At 51.0% G+C, this 21,834-nt stretch overlaps 1 protein-coding gene across 1 annotated transcript in view; it reads left to right on the plus strand.

Moving 5' to 3' along the window:
- The window catches only part of SCARA5 (scavenger receptor class A member 5), a 119,276-nt gene that overhangs the window by 82,759 nt on the left and 14,683 nt on the right, over positions 1-21,834 (plus strand). The window contains exon 7 of the mRNA XM_022594982.2: positions 466-522. Within this exon, the coding sequence (XP_022450690.1) occupies positions 466-522 (57 nt within the window). The remainder of the gene's footprint in view (positions 1-465; positions 523-21,834) is intronic.

The raw sequence follows: 21,834 nt of genomic DNA on the forward strand, positions 1-21,834 counted from the left end.
TTTTATAGCCTCCTCCACTGATAAATCTGCCTGACATAGAACCTATGTGTCTCCCTTTGTAACTGAAGACCTTCCCCCCCTTTTCTCTTTCCGTGCTTATTAGAACAACCTTGGATTTGGACTTCTGAAACTTTGGCTGTTTAATAGGAATATCTTTGCTTTGTCTTCTTCCTGTGGGATACCATGTACTCCTTTAGCCTGTGCTGCGCTGCTCCTCTGTGCTTTAGTTAGGAGGGAATGAAACTTCTCTGCTTGGTGCCCACCCACCCTGCTTCCAAGGGGGACCAGAGTAGGCAACATAATTGGCCCAAGCTCTTACCCTTTCAGCCATGCATGCCCTCCAGGGCTGCGGGCTCCTCCCTGAGGATTTCTCTGGTCTTGGGTTAATGTTTCCTGCAGGTAAGACTTTATTTACAATTAGGATTTATTTCCATTTCTAATGCCCGTTTTCCTCCTCTGTTTCAGGTGACCGAGGCCCAAAAGGAGAGAAAGGAGAGAAAGGAGACAGAACAGGGGATGCCAGTAAGGAAATTCTGTTGGGGTCACTGGATTCTGTGTCAGCACAGGTGTAGCTGTTGCCCAAGCAACCCAAGTTTCGGTGGCTGGAGGCTGGGGCTCCAGTGTCAAAGGAGCTCCCTGTCCACTCCAGGGCTCAGTTGATCCAGCAAGAGAGAATTATACCCCAGGGGCACAGGCCACATTTCCAGACATGGTATAAACCCAGTGGTTGTGTGGGAGGAACTGGAGGCAGACTGCATGGGCTCCCTTCCGGCCGCCTCACTATGTAATGTGTGCCTCAGTTTTCTCATCTACAGAATGGGGAGAAGGAGCATTCTTATGTCATAGAGTCATTGTAGAGAATTAAATGAGTTAATCCATGTAACAGGTGGTTAGGACATGTGGTTAGGACTCAGTAAGTGTTTGTTATTATCCTCCTATGTAATACACCAATTTAGACAGACTTACATCATTGGAGATGCTTGCTAAAATTCAGTTACTGACCTTGTTAAAATTCAGCAGGACCTCATGGGGAAAGGTGTAGAGGCGAAGCAGAATCCTGTTTGTTTTCCTCCTCTGCCACTAACTGAGCAGTGATGCTGGAAATCTCATTATCTGGAAGACCACCGAGGCCAGGAATGGGCATCTTTCCAATGAGGGTCCTTCCTAAAATGTTTACAAGGGAAGCCAGCTTATCTAGTTATGACACTCTTTTCCAGGGTTTATTTCTCCCACAAAGGTCTACATGTAGAACCTTGGAGAGAATGCCAGAAAAGAGTGAGCCTCCCAGCCAAGTTTCAGTGAATAGAGTCTCCTAGCCAAGATTCAAAAAAATACCACCATATAGTATCTGTTGGGCTCTGAAATGCTGCCACTTGGGTGAAGGCTCAAGCAGTTTACCCACTTCTAGGGCATCTGGGCCCTGGTGTGGGGCTGCCTAAGAAGGCTGGGCCTGGGGAAAGGGACAGATACCACTGTGGATGCACACTTTGGACCCAGATTGAGGGCTTCTCGAAGGCTGATCTTCGGTTTCAGTGGGTCCTTAAAATGACATTTCCATCCCAGCCATGCAGGACCAGGAGACCTTGCTGTTGAATAATGCCCTTCTCCAAGGTCCCTGAAACTTTAACTTGCCTCCTACTTCCTCTACCCTTTGCTTTCCCGGGGCAGTGATTAAGGATCAAACAGGAAAAGTGTAGGTGACAGCTCTCTGTCGCTCTAAAGTGATGGGTGTACCTGAGGAGGAGGTACGCCTGTGTCTACCCTGGACTCCACATGCCCACCTTACCTTAGATGCTGTAGTCCACAAAGCAGTCTATGTGCTTCGCAGTCTGTCTAGCATTATGGAGAGTCCCTTCCAAGGATAGCCAAGGGCTTAACTGGGAGCGACCCGGCTAGATGAGATCTGCTGGACGCTGCAGGAGCCAAAAGAAAATTTTGAAGGCAAAGGAAGGGGGCTAGATCTGACCTAGGATGTCTGTGATAGGTCTGACTCACGTTTATCTAAGGGCTGGGCACCAGTACTCTGTCTCCTGGATGCTGCCAAGGCAGCCGAGAAGGACCGTGGCATTTAGCTGTGTGAAATAAATAACTCCTGATGGGGTGGCAGGAAGGGAGGGACTGTGGAAAGGTAACCTCTGAGAGGGGAATCAGAAACACTGCCCGCGTACCCAGGGGTGCTTGTCAGGACTCTTTGACAGCTGTTCCCCAGCTGACTCGAGAGGATGGTGTGGTCTGAGCTAGCCGAGCCTGGGAGAGGTGATGGTTGTTAGTCACCATTCACCCCAGGGATGCTCGCGTCACTGTTTACCTTGCCTCTGTGGGCTCAGCTGGGTGGGCTTTGCACTGGGATTGGGCTCTGAGGCTAGGGGCACTGTGTGTGCGTGGCTGGGGGGGTGGGGGATGCTGGGGGTGGGAGCTGAGCCACCTGGGGGCGCTCCCCCAGGCACGGGTGGGGAGCCTGGGGAAGGGCAGCTAATCCACTTGACCCTGGAGCCTATTGACTGCACCGCAAGAGGCCCGTGTCAGCTCTGGATGGCCCCTCCTCGGGGACTGCCCTGAAGATGCTGTAACAGCCCCCTCACAAGACCCCAAAATGTCTCCATTGGTGATGGAGCTGGAAAGTGGGGACAGGGACGGCCCCATCGACGGGCGGCCGTACACAGCGTGGGAGGCACGAGGGACACATATGGGGATCGCAGAACCACCAGGCTGGACGGCCATCCATCCATCTCCCATTCTCAGAGACCTGGAATGGGGAGAGGAGACACCCAAGGCAGAGGCTGGACGGAAAACCCAGGCCTCGACCTTCTCTGATTCTGGAATGAGAGCTCAGGCCCCTGGTCTTGAAGAGGAGGGTTGGGCTCCTTAAACCCCCTAGAGATGCCTCCACTTGGAGATATGGATGGAAGGGCCTAAGGCTGAAGGGGGGCCGCTGAAGCAATTCAGGGCTGAGACCTGGGCCTTCCCATGGCCTCCACCCTCTGGCCTGCCTCTGCTCACGCCAAACCCACACTGTAGTCAGACTCCTGGTTAGGTTTCTAAGGAACTCTGGTCCCAGAGGCCTTCACTGGATCCCTGGGACTGAGGTTCTGAAGAGGGAGCCAGGGATCATCTTTCAGAGAAGTGCGGAAATTCTGACCCAGGCTGAGTGCCCGCTTCTGGGGGGTTCTTAGTCATTCCCTGGGCCCAGGGCAGCCCGACGTGAGATCCAATGGGTGGGAAGAAGGAGTTCTCAGCGCAGGGCTCCACCCTCCTTCAAAAAAGGATATAGTGGAGGAGGCATCCTCCTCTGGGAGCCCAGCTTGCACCTAAGGCCTGGAACCTTTACCAAACACCTCCCACCTTTAGCAGCGAAATCCTAAAGCTCCAGCAGGTGGGGATGTTACTACATTAAAGGGATTGATGAGAAAAACAACAAAGACCCCCGCCTCAGGTCAGAATTGGAAATTAGGGGTTTTCCTTTGAAGAGGGCGTTACAGAAAAGACTTCTCAGGACCCCTGTTTTAAGTAAATATTAAACTATTTTTCAGAACAAGATCTTGTAATTGTTTACCCATGTTTTGGCCTGGAGTCATAGGGTTTTAGAGTCACAGGGTTTGGATGGTGTTTCAAACCAACTCCTCTCCCACCCTGGAGCCCAGTGAACGGTCCTCTGAACAGAGAGCTGGAGAGAATTCCCACAGTCCCCCAGCTAGGTCATGGCCAAATTGGGGCCAGAATACAGAGCTGTTGATTTCTGCTTGATGAGAAGTAAAGGTGTTTGTTTGTTTTTAATTTTTATTGGAGTCTAGTTAATTTACAACGTTGTGTTAGTTTCAGGGGTACAGCAAAGTGAATCAGTTACACATGTACATATATCCACTCTTTTTTAGATTCTTTTCCCATATAGGCCATTACAGAGTATTGAGTTCCCTGTGCTATATATGAGGTAAAGGTTTGTTGTTGTTGTTTGTTTCAGGCAAGGGTGATATTAGTCGTTCTGTTAGATGTTTGGCTTTTGAGAGTTTCGCCAGGAAAAAAAAAAAAAGTTACATATACACATCTCAAGACAGAGAGACATTTGTTTTACCCTCATATATGGTCCATTTGCAAGAAAAATAAATAGTATTTTTGCAGCTAAGGGGTGGGTAAAGGATCCAGTCTTGTTTAAGCCCCACAGCGTGAATTTCAAGCAGGATATAAATTCAGATTGTTTAAATACGTTTCCTCAATTTGGTTTCACGTGGAAAAAAGTATGCAGAATGACCCAGGGGTAAATTCCAAGCCAGTGCTTGTTGATAGCTATCAGTTGCATCTCAGAAAACTTGAAAAAATGTTTAACACCTTGTGTGTGTTTTCGACACTTAGGGAAGTAGGTTTGTGTGTGTTTGGCGGGGAGGGGAACCAGTGGGCACCCCAGCATGCAGTATAAGCTCAAAATAAATGATCAGGATGGTGGTTTCTAGACAGTTTTTTTTTTTTCCATTGCTACTGAGATGTCTCTATCTCTGTTTTAACAGGTACTCATTTTGGGGGAGGGGGGTGCGCTGCTTGGCATGCAGGATCTTAATTACCCGACACGAGACATCGAACTCGTGCCCCCTGCAGTGGAAGCGTGGAGTCCTAACCACTGGACTGCCACGAAATTCCTTCTATCTCTGTTTGAGAATAAGGGAGGCAAAGACAGTCCTTTGGAGTCCGTGAATCCCTTCCGCCCATCCCTGTCCCTAGAATTGGCGGCACTGGGTGCCCCCTGGGACCTGTTTGAGCACCAGAAGATAGCATTCTTTCAGGCCTGAGAGACAGAGCTACTGGACCTTTTATGTATAATTATATTTCTTTATTAACTGCCTGTACATCTTATTCCTTATACAACTTTAATGCCCCAGCAACAGCATGGTTTAAAAGTAAACCACACTTCCAAGAAAAGCTAAGCACTCACACAAGACTTCTCACCAGCTTGTATCTGGTACTCTGGGGAGTAAATTCTCTGTGCCTGACATTTCACTTAATTCTCCAGTCCTTCCTATTCAGGAGGCATAATGATGTCCCTGTTCGAGAGATCAGGAGGCTGAGGGTAGAGGATAAGGAACCCGCCCAGAGCCACCGGCATTCATCAGGGGCAGAGCCAGGACGCAGATCGGGTCTGTCCACCCTGGAGCCTGCCACCAGTCCTGCTACCATCCTGGATTATCTTTTACTCTTTTATTCTCTCTGACCTTTGACGTGGGCGTCAGCATGGGGTCCTCATGGGCCACCATCCTTAGTGGGTTTAATATGAAAGCGCTAATTTCTTCCTTAGCAATGCTCCCTTTTTTTAAATTTATTTTTTAATTGCAGTATAGTTGATATAAAACATATAAGTTATAGGTGTAAAACAAAGCAATTCACAATGTTTAAAGGTTATCCCCCATTTACAGTGATCACAAAATATTGGCTCTGTTCCCCGTGCTGTACAATACATCCCTGTAGCCCATTTTTTTTTTTATAAATTTATTTATTTATTTTTGGCTGCGTTGGGTCTTCATTGCTGCACGCAGGCTTTCTCTAGTTGCGGCGAGCGGGGCCTACTCTTTGTTGAGTTGCGCGGGCCTCTCATTGCGGTGGCTTCTCTTGTTGCGGAGCACGCGCTCTAGGCGCGTGGGCTTCAGTAGTTGTGGCTCACGGGCTCAGTAGCTGTGGCTTGCAGGCTCTAGAGCGCAGGCTCAGTAGTTGTGGCACACAGGCTTTTAGTGGCTCCACAGCGTGTGGGATCTTCCCGGACCAGAGCTCGAACCCGTGTCCCCTGCATTGGCAGGTGGATTCTCAACCACTGCGCCACCAGGGAAGTCCCCTGTAGCCCATTTTATACCTAATACCTTTTCACCCTCTATCCCTGTATTGCCTCTCCCCCTTCCCTCTCCCCACTGGCAACCACTAGTTTGTTCTCTATATCATTGAGACTGCTTCTTGTTTGTTAATATTCACTAGTTTGCTGTATTTTTTAGACGCTCAGTTACTTTTGAGAGACTTTTCCCCGTCTCAGAGTTCGCTCTTTCTTTCACCAAGCCTTAACTGCCTCCCCTGCCTTGGTGGCTCTGGGATAGGCCAGACTAAAGTTTTCAAACCAGGGATGGGGGTCTCTGCCTCTGCCAGTGAAGCCTCCCCCCTCGTGGGCGTTTCGCATTCTTTGTGACTAAGCGATTGTGCCTTCCTTCGTCCCTTCTTTTATCCTCACATAGCGAATCTCTGACAGATGCAAACATCACAGGGTGGGTGGAGATGGAAAAGTGGTTTTTAAATGTTTCTCCCCCTGCGCTTATGTCTGGTGACTGAAAATACACAGACACACAAGACTCACTGAGAAAAATTGTCCCACAGCAAACACTGTCTCCTGTGTTGGCTGGAGCAGAGTGGGGGACACCCCAGATGGAGAAATGAGCACAAGGATGTGGAAAATGGGGAACACTGGGCACCAGATGAAAGCTGAGCAGGCAGGGCCTGAAGCCCGCGGATCAGAAACCGGGCCAGCACAGCGCGGAGCTGGCTGTGGAAGGGGGCCAAGGCAAGAGAAGGTGAGGGGGCCGCCCTCACTTTTGTCGTAGAGAAAAGGTACATGTATGGCAGGAAGGAAACGTTTAGGCAAGAGAGCGTCAGTTATTCACTTACTTAGCAAACATTCATGGAGGCTTCGCTGGAGATCAGGCTGTGGCTGAAGGCTGGGGAGCCCAGATGAGGAAGGCCTGGCCTCACCTTGAGGAGCTCCCAGGCTGGCAGGTGACAATCCTAGGAGAGCATGGTGAGGATTTTAGGAGGCGACTATACAAAGGGAGTCACTCAATGAGGTGTCTCTGACCCAAATCTTGAAGGGCAAGTAGGTGTCCAACCGGTGCCTGGAGAAGGTGAAGAAATTCCGGGGAAAGAGAACTGCGCGTGAAACAGCAGAGCACTGTCTGATAAACCCGAAGCGTTTGGTACAGCAGAGGTTTGCGGAGCAAGAAACAAAAACTAAGGCCAGAGGGGTATTCAGGGATCTGTGCGCAGGAATGCAGGCTTGGTCTCTGGGCGACCCGGACGGGCTCTAAGCAGGCTGTGACATGGCAACAGTGGGAGGTGACCGGCCAAGCCGAGAACCAGACTAGAGCCAGGACCCAGGCCGTGACAATGGAGCCCCAGGCATCCCTGATGGCCCTCAGCCCCTCAGCCAAAGCCTGCACCTGGCAGGCTGGCCCTTCCCCCCGACGGGAAGGTCCTCGTTCAGGGCCGGGCTCCCCGCTGCCTCTCCGCCTGCTCTTGGCTGAGCTGCTGTGCTTTGAGAAAGGCCTGTTTTTCAGAAACCCCCGTTTCCTGAGAAGAAGAGGGGACGGGCGGGCTGTGGAACAGCAGTGCTGAGATCTGAGTCCCCTCCAGACCCGGCCGTGTGGCCCTGAGGCCACTCGCTGAGCCTCTCCAGCCACAATTTCCTCTTTTCTCTCCCGTTCTGTGCGAAGGATGGGATCGGGCTCCGCTTTGCCAAGAGCCTACCTTAAGCCTTCCAAAAACCAATCCAGTGACTTTTCCTGAAAGCTTCCTAGTGACCCCTTCCAGGAGAGCTTCAAATCGCTCTGCCCAGAAAGCAGCTCAGTTCCGTTGAACCCAAGCCGCCCTTGGGTTCGATGGCTTCAAATAGATCCAGGAAGGCCTGGAAAAACACAAGGGCTGGCTCCTTTAAGAAGCCAGGGGGCGAAGTGGGAGAATGTGGTAGGGGAGGTGTGCTGTCTAAGATCCACGGACACTCCCCGGCTTGTAAAACGGAGAGCAAAGAGCTGCAGCTTGGGCCCCGGAGCAACGCAGCCCCCATTGGAGAATCCACGCTGTCCCCGAGTAGCAGAGGATGCTAGGAGGTCCTTAACAGGCCCGCTAGTATTTGTACTCTAGATACATAGATGCTGAGTGAACAGACGCAGGAGCCCGCTGAGGGCCAGGGGGAGAAAAATGAACAAGCCAGTGTTTGGCGTTTATGTCGAAAGTGAGTGTCCAAGCGCTGGAGCGGCACTTGGAGAGGTCTGCTGCTTTTAACTGTTAGGCTGGTGGGTATTACTCTTGTAGGTGGAGGTAACCAGTCTGTCCCCTAAGCACCTGTTCTTTTTATGATGAGTGATCCAGGGAGCGTGTCAGCACCGTCTGCGCGTCTCTCATGCCCCACACTCAGCTGGCACTGCTCAGCCCATCCCCCCTGGAGCCCGCAGGACCACAACATCCTCAACTCCCTGGCCAACAGGCGTCGGTTTCTGGGATCTGCCCTAAAGAAAACTTGTAGGAATACAAACCTCAGATCGAGGGTGAGAGAGGCATTTTCTACAAAAACAACGCCTTGGAACCACTGAAGAATTGAAGCTTTGGCCTTTGATGTGGGTTTTGTACGAGGAAAGTTTTGAGACGTACGTTAAAACCAGGAATGATTGAACTGTTTATTGAGAAAGCAACTCAACCAGCTCAGGAATTGTTTGTAATCCCCGTGACCCTGCACTCACTCATTTTAGGTTGCGTGGTAAACGTGCTGCAGGCACTAGATTAAATCCAGGAGGTCCCCGCTGCCGTGTCTTTTTGATGTAACTGGATCAGAGTTAGCTGCCACTGCATTAACTTCATAGCTCCACTTCCTCTCGAGTCCTTTGCCTGTCGAAAAGCCCCTCGGGGTGTACTTGGAAACAGTGGTCTAGATGGACTTACTTCCCCTAGCGCTGGATTTCAGCCGCTCTTCTAAAGAGTGCCATTGTGGAATTCTGATGGAACAAAGAGTAGGCAAAGCCTGTGGACATCCCGGGAGGTCTTGTGGATGCTATGGTCGGGGGAGCTCACGGCTGATGCTTCACCGACTCAAAGGCTGGGCGAGTCCTTTGCTGCAGTGGCCAGCACCATCCTTGGGAATTATACTGAGCTCAGTACTATTTACTGAGAACTGACCACCCCAGTCCCTGAGCTCCTTATATTTCAGAACTCTTTAAAGTATGTGTCATTATCCCATTTAAACAGACGAGGAAACTACTCTGAGAGGTTAAATTACTTGCCCAAGGTCAGAGAGCTAGAAAGTGGTGGACCCAGTATACAAGCAGGTATGTCTTCAAGGGTTTAGAATATGCAGATGGGGAAGCATCCCAGCCAGGAGTCTCAGACCTTGAACTTGGAAGAGAGCAGTACCAAGAGAGAGGAAACAGGGAAGGGCGGGGACACGGTGAACGAAGCCAAAGGGTGTGAAAGAGCCTTCTTAGGAAAGGCCACTAGTCTTGGTCATGAGCCCTAGAGCTAAGGCAATGGTCCGTGAAGGCTTTAGAGGGATGCTCTGGAAACATCAGCACCTCCTCTCAGCTCTACCCGTGACAAAATGAGGGTTCAGGATCGTGGCCTTTCTCCCGGCTCTACAGCATTTCTTTCTAGTCCTAAAGGCCTGTTGACCCCCTATGACCCCTCCCTGCCCTTTGAGAGGCCCAGGAGCAAAAGCAAGGCAAAGGACTCACCTGTCCACCCAGGCCGCCCAGTAAATTCCTACAAATCCAGCTCCAAGCAGAGCTTCTGGGCATTAGCGACATCCTCCCACTGTGATGGGGTGAGCCTCTGCTTCAGGACTGGGCAGGGAAAGTGCTTCGTTTATTATTTGATCAGACACATTTTCATTGAACACCTGCTAGGAGCCAGGCGACCACGGCTAGGGCATTAGAGGAACAAAGTCAGCCAAGACAAACTCCTGGTTTCCAAGGAATATGCATGGGGAGACCAGTGGGAGAGTCAACAGTTAAGAAAAAAATCCAGCATAAAAAGTACAGTGATAATTGGGAGATACTTCTGCTATTCCTTCTGTCCAGTAAAGTCCCGAGTACCCCCATGTGACCCCCAATGAAAGACACAGCACAGTGGCCTGTGGGGCTGGAGACCCAGATGTGGCCACTTTATCCTGTGACCTTAAGAAAGTCACTTTCCTTCTCTGAGTCTCCGCTTTCTCATCTGTAAAATGGGTATCACACCCACCACCCTAGAGGAGGACTGCCAAGATCAAATAAGACCAGCTAACAAAAGTTCTTTGAAGAGGCATAAATCACCATATTTAGAGCGGATTGCCATTAGGAAATAGCATTTTATAGAGTGCACCCGCAGGCCTGACCACATTTTAAAAGCGATGCCCTCCAGCATCGCTTTTCCTGCCTGACCGGAAATTCCTTAGGCTTGTGGGATGACTCCTGTCCTTCCCATACAGACCACATCTCCTGTGGATGTCAGGGGAAAGAGCAGTGCCCCGTCTAGGCAGGCACAGAGCCCTTGCGCTGCAGGCTGGCTGGGGGCATGGGGAGTTCTTTCTTCACAGGAGAAGAAAAGTTCAACTTCCTTAAAGGGCAGCTGGTCTAGATTATCACCAGGTCTCTACTCTGCAGCTGCAGAGAATCAGAGCCTATTTTCCCAGCCCCATGTGTTTATTTCTATTCCCCACAACCTCCTTTCTTTCGACTTGTTTTGCTTTGGCAGGGCCTAGAAGGCAAGATAAATACACCTAAAGGAGCTATGAGGTTTCAGTATTATGCTGGGTTCCTCCCCCTCTCTTCTCTTGAGAAGCAAAGTTCCCTGGGCTTTTGGGCCCTCCTGATGCACAACCAAGCAGGTTCTGGGGTATTTAGGGATCAGTTCTGTTCCTAGAGCCCCTCAACCATTCATTCATCCACTCACTCATTTAGTACCGTTTGTTGATGGCAATGTGCTAGGTCTCTGCCTGCAAGTGGGACTGCGACTGGGAACCACAAGGATGCTGAATGACTGTCACTTCCTGGGAGCTTCCAGTGGTGGGGCATGTGGGCTGGCCAAGGGAGCAGTGCTGGACTATTTCTCATCTGTGGGAAGCGCATATGGGGGCCACAGGTCAGGGAGGCCCTCCTGGAGGAGGTGACCTGACTACTGTGAAGTCGTGTAGCCCAGGCTTGATCCCAGATCCATCCTCTCCAACGGTGCTTCTAGCCCTGACTGGGCATTTCCACTACCTGCCAACTGTTCAAAAATGTCCCTCCCCCGATTCCCCGCTGGTAGATTTTGAAGCACCCCGGTGATTCTTACATGAAGCCCAGAGCCAAGAACCACTGCTTTAAGTCCCAGGCTCTTTCCCTTACTCCTAAAGACGCGAATTCCTACAGACCCAGGGGGCTGCTGGGAGATAGATGAAAGGTACTTTACATATGGCGTGGGCTGTTATTAAATATTTGTCCGAAGTGTTCAGCCTGACAGTTGGCTCTGTGGTTTGAAAATGAAAGGCCTTTGCTCTCCCTGGCTCCACCTCGGAGCAGCTGTGTGACCTTAGGGAAGTTATTTGACTTCTGTGGGCCCATTTCTCCTCAGTTAAGTGAGGGTCATAATGCCTAACTCACGGAGCTGTTGTGAACAGTAAATGAGCGAGGGTGGGCATGAGAACTCTGCACGGGGCCTGGCATGTCGTGGGGACTGAGTGTATATGAGTTCCCTTCACCGTCCACCCTTGACTTGAAATCTCTCCCGGGCAGCACCCAGGACCTGCCTTTGTTGTGCTGGGTTTGAGCCAGGTGCAGACAAGCCCCATAGGCAGTGGGTAGTTCTAAGGCTGCCCCAGCCCTGGAAACCAGTTCCGAGATGGTAGCTACTGATCATTAAGCTGTCCTCCCGGACCCACTGAGAGGCTGAATAATGCAGCCACTCCCTCGGCTGTGCTCCCACCAGATGCTGGAGAAAGAGGAAGATATTCTGCATCTCGGCCCCCAATTATAACCCTGAAACCCAAAGCAAATAGAGTAAAGTAAGGTAGGAAGTAATTGGATGAAAAAAACACTGGAGCCCTCCAGAGACGCCAGCGCCCTGTGAGTGAAAGCAGATGTTGGTTTTTAAATCCTGGAATGGATTCCCAAGAGATACTGTCAAGTTCCCTTCCATCCCCAGAGGCAGAATGAGCAGCTGTCAGGCCTGATACAGAGTGGAGAGGAATCCTGTATTTGAAGTGGGAGGGGGGATTCAAGGCCAACATCCAGCGTCCCTTCCAGCTCTGGGGCTCAGGCATTCAACGCCAAAGCAGGGGAATCTGGAGCAGACCCAGCCTGCTTTGTCTAAGACCTTGCTTTTCCTACATCTACATTTACAAGGCAAAGAGAGCAAAGATACTTGTTTTTTCGAAAAGAATCCCCACATATTAGATATGTGCTGGGAGCCCCAGAGTGGCCTCAGCCCTGGCTTCACATTCCTGGACCATTCCGGAGTGGCCTTGCTTAACGAATCACATCCAGCTTGCATTAGTGAGCAGAAACTTGCTGACAGCAGGAGCCAGTCTTCTGCTGACGCCCCTGTCCCCCTCCCCTAATATGCTAAGAAGCCAGGAACTGAGCCCTGGGGAGAGCAGAGGAAGTTAGGAGGAGATTAATCCAATTGGAGGGATGAGCCCCCCCCCCTTGCTCCCGCTCCCCAGGCAGCAGGCTGGCTTTGCAACGAGACTTGCAAGGATACACCCCTGATGGGGCTACTGGTATCCGAGCCAAACTCAGCAACTCATGAAGACGTCTCAGAGCTGACGCACATGTTTCTGGGCGAAGTGCTGGCTGACCGGGGTTGGAGCTCACAGTAATGTGTGCCCGTGGTGTGCCAAGTCTTTGACATGTGCGACTGCTCCCACCATCACCATTTTACCCATTTTAAGAAGAGGGTAAGTGTAGAGAGGTCCTATCTGGTCGTATAGTGGAGCCAGGATTTAGACCCTGTTCCTGAGTCCAGAGCCAGCCTCATTCCCCTCTCCCCTGGTGCCTCCCACAGGGATCCCCACCACCATGTTTTCCTCCATCCGAATTCCCCAATCCACCGAGCGCAGAAGAGGCAAGTAGCTAAGCAGCTTTCAGATGGGTGTGTGGGATTCACAGGTGCTCTCTTTGGGCACTTTTGGTAGCAAGGACCAGAGACTCACTGGGTCACTTCACGTAATGGGGTCATATGGTAAGGACACCTGGGAAGACTTTGGAAGACTGGGGCTCATAATACAAGTGGGCTTTGCAGAGCCTGGAAGGGGAAGTTCTTTCAGAATCCCAGGCAGTTCTGGGGGCTTCAGGACTGGGGTTCATGTCTTCACTCTAGTGTCTCATGTCCAACACGGCTTGTTAATTCCACTGTCCCTGCCTCTTTTTGCTTCTGCTGCTTCTCAGCTCTCTGCATATTCCCCCCACTCAGCTTCCTGAGAGGGTCTGGGTGATCCTGCTACATCATTCTAGTGGTTTGGACCGAACTCCTGAGCCAGACCCATCCATCACTCATGGCCTTACACATGGGAAAGGAAGTGCCCACGGGCTGTGAGCATGGCATACATGTTGACTAGCTTATCTAATGCCAGTCTTATCACACCTGATGTCAAAGATAAGCAAAGCTGGGTGCTAAAGTGGTCAGGACAGATCTTAATCAGTAATATACTATATGTAGTGGGGCAATGAGGTCAAGGGGAATTGAGTTCAACTTTGATTCATACAGAGGTGACTGGGCATTTTCATGGGAGAGTGAGGGAGTGAGGGGTGAGTGGGGACTCAGTGGAGTCAGGGAAGTGAAAAATTACTAAAAGCAGGAGGGGGTTGGTCCCTGAGAAACCCATCTGGGTTGCTAACTGGGACTGATTCAAGTTAAGCCCCTCCCCTCCCACAGAGGCTGGGAGACAGGGTGCTGACTTCAGATGGTGGCTGGAACAAACAGTAAATTCCTTTAGCAGCCTTGAGTGTTCTCAGGCAGGCAGTTTAAGGGGGGGCTAGGGTCATCCTAGGGATGCAGCTTGGAGCTGTTAGAAACTGTGGGTTTGGTCAAGGAGAGGGTCTTTGTCACTGATCCCCTCAAGCACCCTGAGAAGTGAGTGTGACAGGTGAAGAAAGGAGGAAAAGAGTGTCCTAGTGCCTCTAAGGCTTAAGAAGAACACTGGCAGCGTGCCCTGCCTGGCCCCTGCCAGTGCCCTCCTCCTGGCTCACCGCCCTCCTGCCTACCCCACACTGCCCACCCCAGATCCCCTCTGGTGGCACTTAGCAGGGGCAGTTTGGAATTGCCTTGTAGCATTTTTGTGTCCAGAGAAGAAGCAGTTTCCAACCCCCTGTGTCCCCATGACTGGGTCAATCCATGTTTAGAAATCAACCAGTAACAGGGAGTCTAGAATGATCTACAGAAAAGCAGCACAAATAGATACAACCTGGGGTCAGGGCCCCCCGTCACGGTCTTCATTCTGGTGTGGTGGGCTCAGTGGGTAGACACTGCACCCATTCTGAACAGCCAGGCACCTAGAACCAGAGAGATACAGGAACCATGCGGTACTCAGCTGGGGATTCTGATCGGATCCCCTGACAAAGTCACGTATCCATCCACCCATCTGCCCTTCATCCCGCCTAGTCATCAAACATTGACTTAGCTTTTTCAGCCGGCCAAGCATAATGTTAAGTATTGAGGGTACTGAAAATGCCAATGAAGGAGCAGTGGTCTAGAAAGAGAGGGGTCTGGCATCCCAGCTCTGAACATCAGTTTCCTCATTTCTAGATGAGGGGTTTGGACTGGGAAGTCCCTGAGGTCTCTACCAGCTCTGACATTCTGTGGTTTTATCCATTTTAGGCTGTTAGTTCATTGGAGTGCCTCAAGGGTAGACAATACTTATTTGTCCTTGCGTCCTTAGCATCTAGTACAATTCTGGAATATCGTAGGGATTCCATAAGTGCATCTGGATGGATAAGTAAATGAGTAACAGAAAAAAGAAATACACACATTGTATAGAGAATTAACAAAGATAATGCATATTCAGTCCCCCACATCTGTGCACAGGAAGTAGAATCACATTGAATGTCAATGGGATATTACCACTTCTCTCGAAAGCTAAGACAGGTTTATCCTTTCCCCAGCTGGAAACAGCAACATCTTCATTTTCATCTACAAACTCAGCAGTAGCTGTGCTTCACAAGGGTATTCCTGCCATCTTGGAACTCCCAGAAGACTTAGGAGAAGCCAAATTGTTTCTGTGCATTTAGGGTAGAAGTATTACTATTCAAGGGTTAAAGTCATTTGTTTTTAAGGGGACTCCTCCATCCAAAGACATCTTGCATCAAAGTCGTGAAGCCGACTTAGTGGACCCCAGCCCAGAGATCCCATGAAGAATGAAGGACTCAGGGAATTCTCTGGTAGTCCAGTGGTTAGGACTTGGTGCTTTCACTGCTGTGGCCCAGGTTCAATCCCTGGTCAGGGAACTAAGATCCCACAAGCCACGCAACGTGGCCAAAAAAAAAAAGAATGACGGACTTGGAGAGAAAGGAAGATATGGATGGAGAACTGGTTCTAATGTGAAGTCTCAAGGTCAGTCCCAGCTCTTCTGCTGCTGACTGTGGGATGACCTTAGGCAAACACAGCGCCTCTCTGGGCCTCTGTTCCCTTGTGTATCACATGAAGAGTTTGGGCTATGATGATCTCCAAGTCTCTGCCAGCTGGGAAATTCTAGGCTTCTCCATCATTTGTGATGGTTAGAAAAGCCCAGGGACTTCCCTGGCGGTCCAGTGATTAAGACCCTGTGCTTCCACTGCAGTGGGCATGGGTTCAATCCCTGGTCAGGGAACTACTAAGATCCCGCATGCCACGCGGTGCAGCAAAAAAGGAAAAAGAAAAGCCTAAAGACTGTGTGACGATTACCTAAAAGTAACTCCACACACCAAATGGTGGTGACATCTGTAGCCTACAACTGCGCGTGAGGAAGTTGTTGCTAGAGATATCTCCAGAAAATGCAAAGCTCCTTCGTCCAGACACAATGTCTTGTTCTTCTCCACCATCTGACCTCTTCTGTGCCTCAGCCCCACCCTCTTTACTGAGGGGCCTGGTCAGGTCTGGAGCAGACCTGCGATCCTGCTGCAGGAGGGTGGATGAGGGCCTCATGGTCGGTCCCAGGAGTGGCCTGGGTAATGGGCAGGGTCAGCAGAGCAGGTCTGGGAATGAGGAGGTGGCTTCTGGGGTCTGGCCCTGCAGCTAGGCAGGAAGCTCCGAGCAGGGATTAGAGCCACTGATGCTCTGGGAAACGTGTTGGTGAGATGACTGAACCCTTTGATCTGGGAGAGAGCAAGGAGGCTACCCAGCTGGAAAGGACCAGTCTCCTGCCCTGAGTTCCATGCATCAGCTTCCTCCTCTGTTAGTTACGGTGATGCTGCTCGTCGAGGCTTTGGTGGAAGGGACTCCTCTCTGCTTCTCTGTATAAAAAGGGAGAACCTCTGACCCCAAATCTGGGGCAGCAGGGAAAAAAGAACATCGGGAGTCCCTGCTATAGGAGGTATGAGGAAAAACTCGTGCCCAGGACTTAGTGGGCCAGGACTTGGGACAAGCTATCAAGTCAGGAAACCCTCCACTCATCCTCCAGGTGTTCGGTGGGGAACAGCGTTTGGTGTTTCCCTTCAGCTTGGGTCTCCCAGACCAGAGACGGAACGCGGGCAGGGCTCTTCCTGCAGAGAGCAGGGTGTGGGCCAGCCTGGCGGTCGCTACTGTCCTCTCCACTTACAGACCGTAGGCACGTGTCCAGATAGATTCCAGTCTGCAGAGTAGGGACCCCAGAGCAAGAGAAAGAGTTTGATATTCTCTTCACTCAGGGGGTTCCCTTTATGAATCAAACTCAGATATCCACATGAGCTTCGCTTGGCGGACTGGGTTCTGTGGAGTTGTGGGTCCACATTTTGCTCGGGAAGGATTTCCCAGGGCTCACCGAGCTGGGAGGTTAAGAAGAAAGTAAAGAGGCCTGTCGGTCAAGGGCATCTATTAGGGGAAGTCACATGCAGTTGTGACAGCCTAAGTTCCTCTGCCCCCCACCTGGGCCATCCCCTCTGACTGGCCTAGGAGTGCCTGGGCTTTGTACAATCAAAACCCCTGCCTTCCATCTTCCTCCACTGTCATGAGCAAAGAGAGGCATCTCCTTGACCCCAAATAGACCCACACACTCCCTGGGGAGCACTCTGCGTGGGTGTCTACGGAATAAGCTCCCTGGACTTACAAGAAGTGTAAGGGGGTGGGGGGCACGTACCAGGCTGAGGCAGCCTCCCAGACACCACATCTGATTATGTCGGGCTGACACAGCTGTGGGGTAAGAGCGTTTCCCATAGGTGGTTGGTTGCTTGGTGGGAAAGCTTTGCTCTAGGGCAGAAACTGCTGGGAAAAAGCAAAGTTTACACCCTCTGCCCGCAGAAACCCAAACCTCTTAGCAAGTCATGTCATTCTCCTCAGCTGGAGACGGGGTCAGTGTTGCCATCACAGGGTGATTCCGCAAGTGCATTCCAGGAGGTGGCATTATGGCTCAGCCTGGGAAAGGCTGCCTCCAGGCCCCCCTGTAGCTTTCCAGGGCAAAGCAGGCTAGAGATTCTGTTCCTAGGACAGCCCCTTAAACTGTCTGATTCCCTGAATTGGGGCAGTTTGCATCATAATCAGGTCAGCTCTCAGCCACGGATTTCCTAAGGAAGGTATCCACAGGGATGGGCTTTTGTTAAGGGGAAGAAAGGATTTAAAAATTACAGCTTCGTGCCATGTTCTGTAAGATGGAGCTAGACCAAGATGTGCCTCATTGATTCTTCTGGGGCATGCCGCATCTGCCGATCCCATGGGCAGGGAACTGTGCTCAGCCTCCATCCAGGGAGAAGCCCTGGATCGGGGGGAACCTGGGAACAAGTGAAAAGGAACAGGCTCCAGTGCTTGATGAGCCAACCCTGGGGTCTGGGTGTGCGGGGCGCGGGGGGCACACGTAGTCACAGGACTGATGGGGGCCATGACCTTGCTTGATGTGCGGGGAGCATGGGGCATAGACCAGGACTGACGCTGTGTCCCGTAATTATGGTTACCATATGTTTCCAATTTTTGGAAGTTGATCTGTTTCCAAATATTCTTTTGCCACTTCCATATACACTGAAGCCTCCTGGGAATTCTAATATTTCAGCATCCAAGTGACGCTCTCCAGATTTCCCTCAGCACTCACTATAATCACGTGACAGACCACAGCCTTGTTTTCTCATTTGGAATGTATGGTCATTGTACCAATAACTTGAATTCTGGGTCCAGGATCCGGGACCGTCCCACCGAAAGAAGCCATCAGTGAGGGGACTGAGTAGAAGGGGCTGTGCTGTAATAAAGAGGGTGTTGGAAACACTGGTAGCCCTGATGCTGACTCTCCTCAGGCTCCCGCCAAAGCCGTTGGCTCTGGGGAGCTGTGTCCACTAGACAGGACTTGCCCACTGGGGTATATACTATCTGAGTGCATTCATTCGTGCATGCCTTCGTTTAACCCAGCTTGGGCATCTTGATATACCAGGCACTGTATCAGGCCACATGACCTGTCTTCAGAAGGCTTGCAGTGTCCCAAAAGAGTAAACAGGAAATTATTACATGGAGTGATAAGTATGTCCACAGAAGGGGCTGTAGCCAGGTATGGGGGAACCACAGAAGGCTTTCTGAGAGATGTGACATTCAAGCTGAGATTTAAAGGACATGAAAATCTTAGGCCAGAGTACAGACATGGGTTTTTCTGAGTTGGGGGGTGGGGGGAGGTCCACGTTCTCCCTCTGCTCATTCAGGTCAACACTCAGGGCCTTCCTTGTCTCCCCGTCCAGGATGGTGCCCCCCGCCATGATCCATTCCCTTCCTTGTCTCCCCATCCAAGATGATGCCCCCCCACGATCCATTCCCTTCCTTGTCTCCCCATCCAGGATGGAGCCCCCCGCCATGATCCATTCCCTTCCTTGTCTCCCCATCCAAGATGGTGCCCCCCCACGATCCATTCCCTTCCTTGTCTCCCCATCCAAGATGGTGAGCCTGCCATGATCCATTCCCTTCCTTGTCTACCCGTCCAAGATGGCGCCCCCTCCACGTTCCATTCCCTTCCTGTGCTTCTGTTCCCATCTGTGCATCACTATGTGGCCATAGTTATATTTTTATTTGTTTCCTAGCTTTATCGCTAGTCTCTCCCACTACAGTATCAGTCCACGAGGGCAGAGACTTTGTTCATGGATGTATCCATAGCTCCTAGAACAGGACAAAGCCCCCAATAGATGATCACTTTTTTGGCAAAACAAAGAAGTGAACAGAGTGAGTTCAGGCTGGCCAGAGTGGAGACATTAAGGGGGAAGCTCTGAACATCAGCCCTGTTTGCCCACGCTCCACCCAGCCTCTTCCTATTATTTTGACCCTGAACTCTGCTTGGCCTGCTCTGGGACACACGGCATCCTCCTGCCCCTTCTCCCTCTACTGATGACCCCACACGGGGGCTGCTGTTGGAGGCCTCCTGGCCTGGCGTGGCCCACTGCCACCGTGACAGTGTGGTGACAGAGGTGAGGCGGGCCTGGGAGAAATCAAGGCTGACATCTCAGCCTCGGCCAACCCACCAGGGCCAACCCCTGGCCCGGGGCCAGGCCTCCTTTGCTGCTGCTGGCTCCAGGTTAGCTTGTCATGACTGCTCCCAGGGGAGCGTCCCTGTCTCAGACCTGGCCTCTGCATCCTGCTTCTCTCTGTGTTTTCTGTCTCCAGGATTCCTACACTCTCTTGCTCATCCTCAGCCTTTTCTGATAACCTGGCTGGAGCTTGTAAACCCACGTGGGGAGAATAGTCAGGGATGAAGGATGCATAGAAAATGGAATTAAACTTTTCCAGGAGCCTTTCCATTGCCATCACACTGTACTCTTGCAGCATCTTGGGAGGGGTGTGGTCTCCTGGGGACTTCTGTGGTCCCCCTGTGCAGAATATTCTGGGGTTTTCCTAGCCTGGGCAACTCAAAACAGACACGCAGCCAGTTCTAATTCCTCTCCTTTCCCATGTGACACAGATACGGGGTTTATCAATTCTGCCACCTCCTCCAGGATCCTATAAAGGTCTTTGCCAGGACTTGCCTAGTGGTGCAGTGGTTAAGAATCCACCTGCCGATGCAGGGGACACGGGTTCGAGCCCTGGTCCGAGAAAGTCCCACATGCTGCGGAGCAACTAAGCTCGTATGCCACAACTCCTGAGCCTGTGCTCTAGAGCCCACAAGCCACAATTACTGAAGCCCGGGCGCCTAGAGCCCGTGTGCCGCAACAAGAGAAGCCCCCGCTCACTGCAACTAGGGAAAGCCCGCATGCAGCAACGAAGACCCAACACAGCCAAAAATAAATAAATTTATTTTAAAAAAAAAAAAAGGTCTTTGCCAAGTCATAGTCATTAGAAGAGGGAATCCCCTAGGCCAGCTGGTCAAGAAAAGAAAGACAAAAACATAGTCCAAGAGTGCAGTACTTACTGGGAGCAGAACTTGACTGGGTTTGCTATTTTCTTTCTTTTTTTTTTTTTAGATGAGGACTTTTAAACTTAATTAATTAATCTATTTATTTTGGCTGCGTTGGGTCTTTGTTGCTGCGCGCAGGCTTTCTCTAGTTGCAGCGAGCGGGGGCTACTCTTCATTGCGGTGCACGGGCTTCTCATTACGGTGGCTTGTCTTTGTTGCGGAGCACGGGCTCTAGGCACGCGGGCTTCAGTAGTTGTGGCATGCAGATTCGGTAGTCGTGGCTCATGGGCTCTAGAGCACAGGTTCAGTAGCTCCTGCCATGTGGGATCTTCCTGGACCAGGGATTGAATCCACGTCCCCTGCATCGGCAGGCGGATTCTTAACCACTGCACCACCAGGGAAGTCCAGGTTTGCTATTTTCGCTGGCGGTTCGTGGAAGGGCTTTCCTGCATCGTATCACACACCTGTCCCTGTGTCACAGCACAGTTGTACCCGTCTCCACCCCACACGTCCAGGCGGCTTCTGGCTGCAAAAGTGGCAACTTGACCTCGTCCCTGGTCTTGGAATCACTGAGCCACGGAGCCGGAAGGAACCCTACAGATCACCTAATCCCATCTCTCTCAAAGGCCACTCCACAAACGTAGATTACCTCACAGTCATTTGGGACACTGGTAAAAAATATAGATCCCTAACTCCTGCCGCCAAGATTCTGATCCAGTAGGTCTGAGTGGGCCCAGGAATCTGCCTTTTCACAGGCGTTGCTAATGATTTTGATGTGTGGCCAGACTTAAGACTCAGTGACCACTCCAATATCTTGTCAAGAGGAAGCTGATGTCCCTGAGGGGCAAAGATACCTGCCCCCCACCCCAACTCATGGCATGGCAGACAGGTTGGTGAAAGGACCTTAGATGACACATCGGTAGACCCAAGCTGCCATCCCAGCTCTGGCACTAACGTGTGTATCTCCCTGACGCTGTACCTCTCCAGCCAAACCCTGGCTTTGAGATGATCCAAAGGCTTTTTTCAGCTGCTCCCCTTGGAGAAGTAACGCCTTGCTTTGTAATGCAAAAGAATGAATCTTCACTCTTTCATCGATGTAGCAGACGTTTACTGTACATTTCCTGCAGCCAAGCTCTGTGGTGAACAGAGTTTATAGATGAACGTGACAGGGCTTCAGCCATCAGAGATGGGGATCGGGGGTTGCAAACTAGGACTTGCTTATTTCCTACTACGTTCCAGGCACCGTGCTTGGAGCCTTAACACAGGTCATTTCACTTAGTCTGCAAAACAGCCCTATGCGTTGTCCCCATGTCACAGTTGGGGCAATGCCCTCAGAGAGTCTAGAAGACTTTCTTAAGGTCGTTCAGGTAGAAAGAAGAGTCTTGTATGTGCCAGGCGCCATTCTAAGCTCTTTACACCTATTGCTGTATTTCACTGATTCTGTGACACACATTTTAACATCTCTGAAATCTGGAAGCCTGTAGCAATATGTATAGCCTGCCACTGTAACTGGCAAAGCTTCTTCCTTCTTAGTAGCATGTAAAATAGTGATGGGCCTTACAAAACAGCGGCTTTTTAGATTTGATGAATTACTGTCCCCCACTTAACAGGTAGTAAGGGACAGAGCCAGAATT

Source organism: Delphinapterus leucas, chromosome 6, assembly GCF_059928025.1.
Source record: "Delphinapterus leucas isolate spDelLeu-1000000601 "Yukka" chromosome 6, BTC_Dleu_Yukka2, whole genome shotgun sequence".
NCBI lineage: Eukaryota > Metazoa > Chordata > Mammalia > Artiodactyla > Monodontidae > Delphinapterus > Delphinapterus leucas.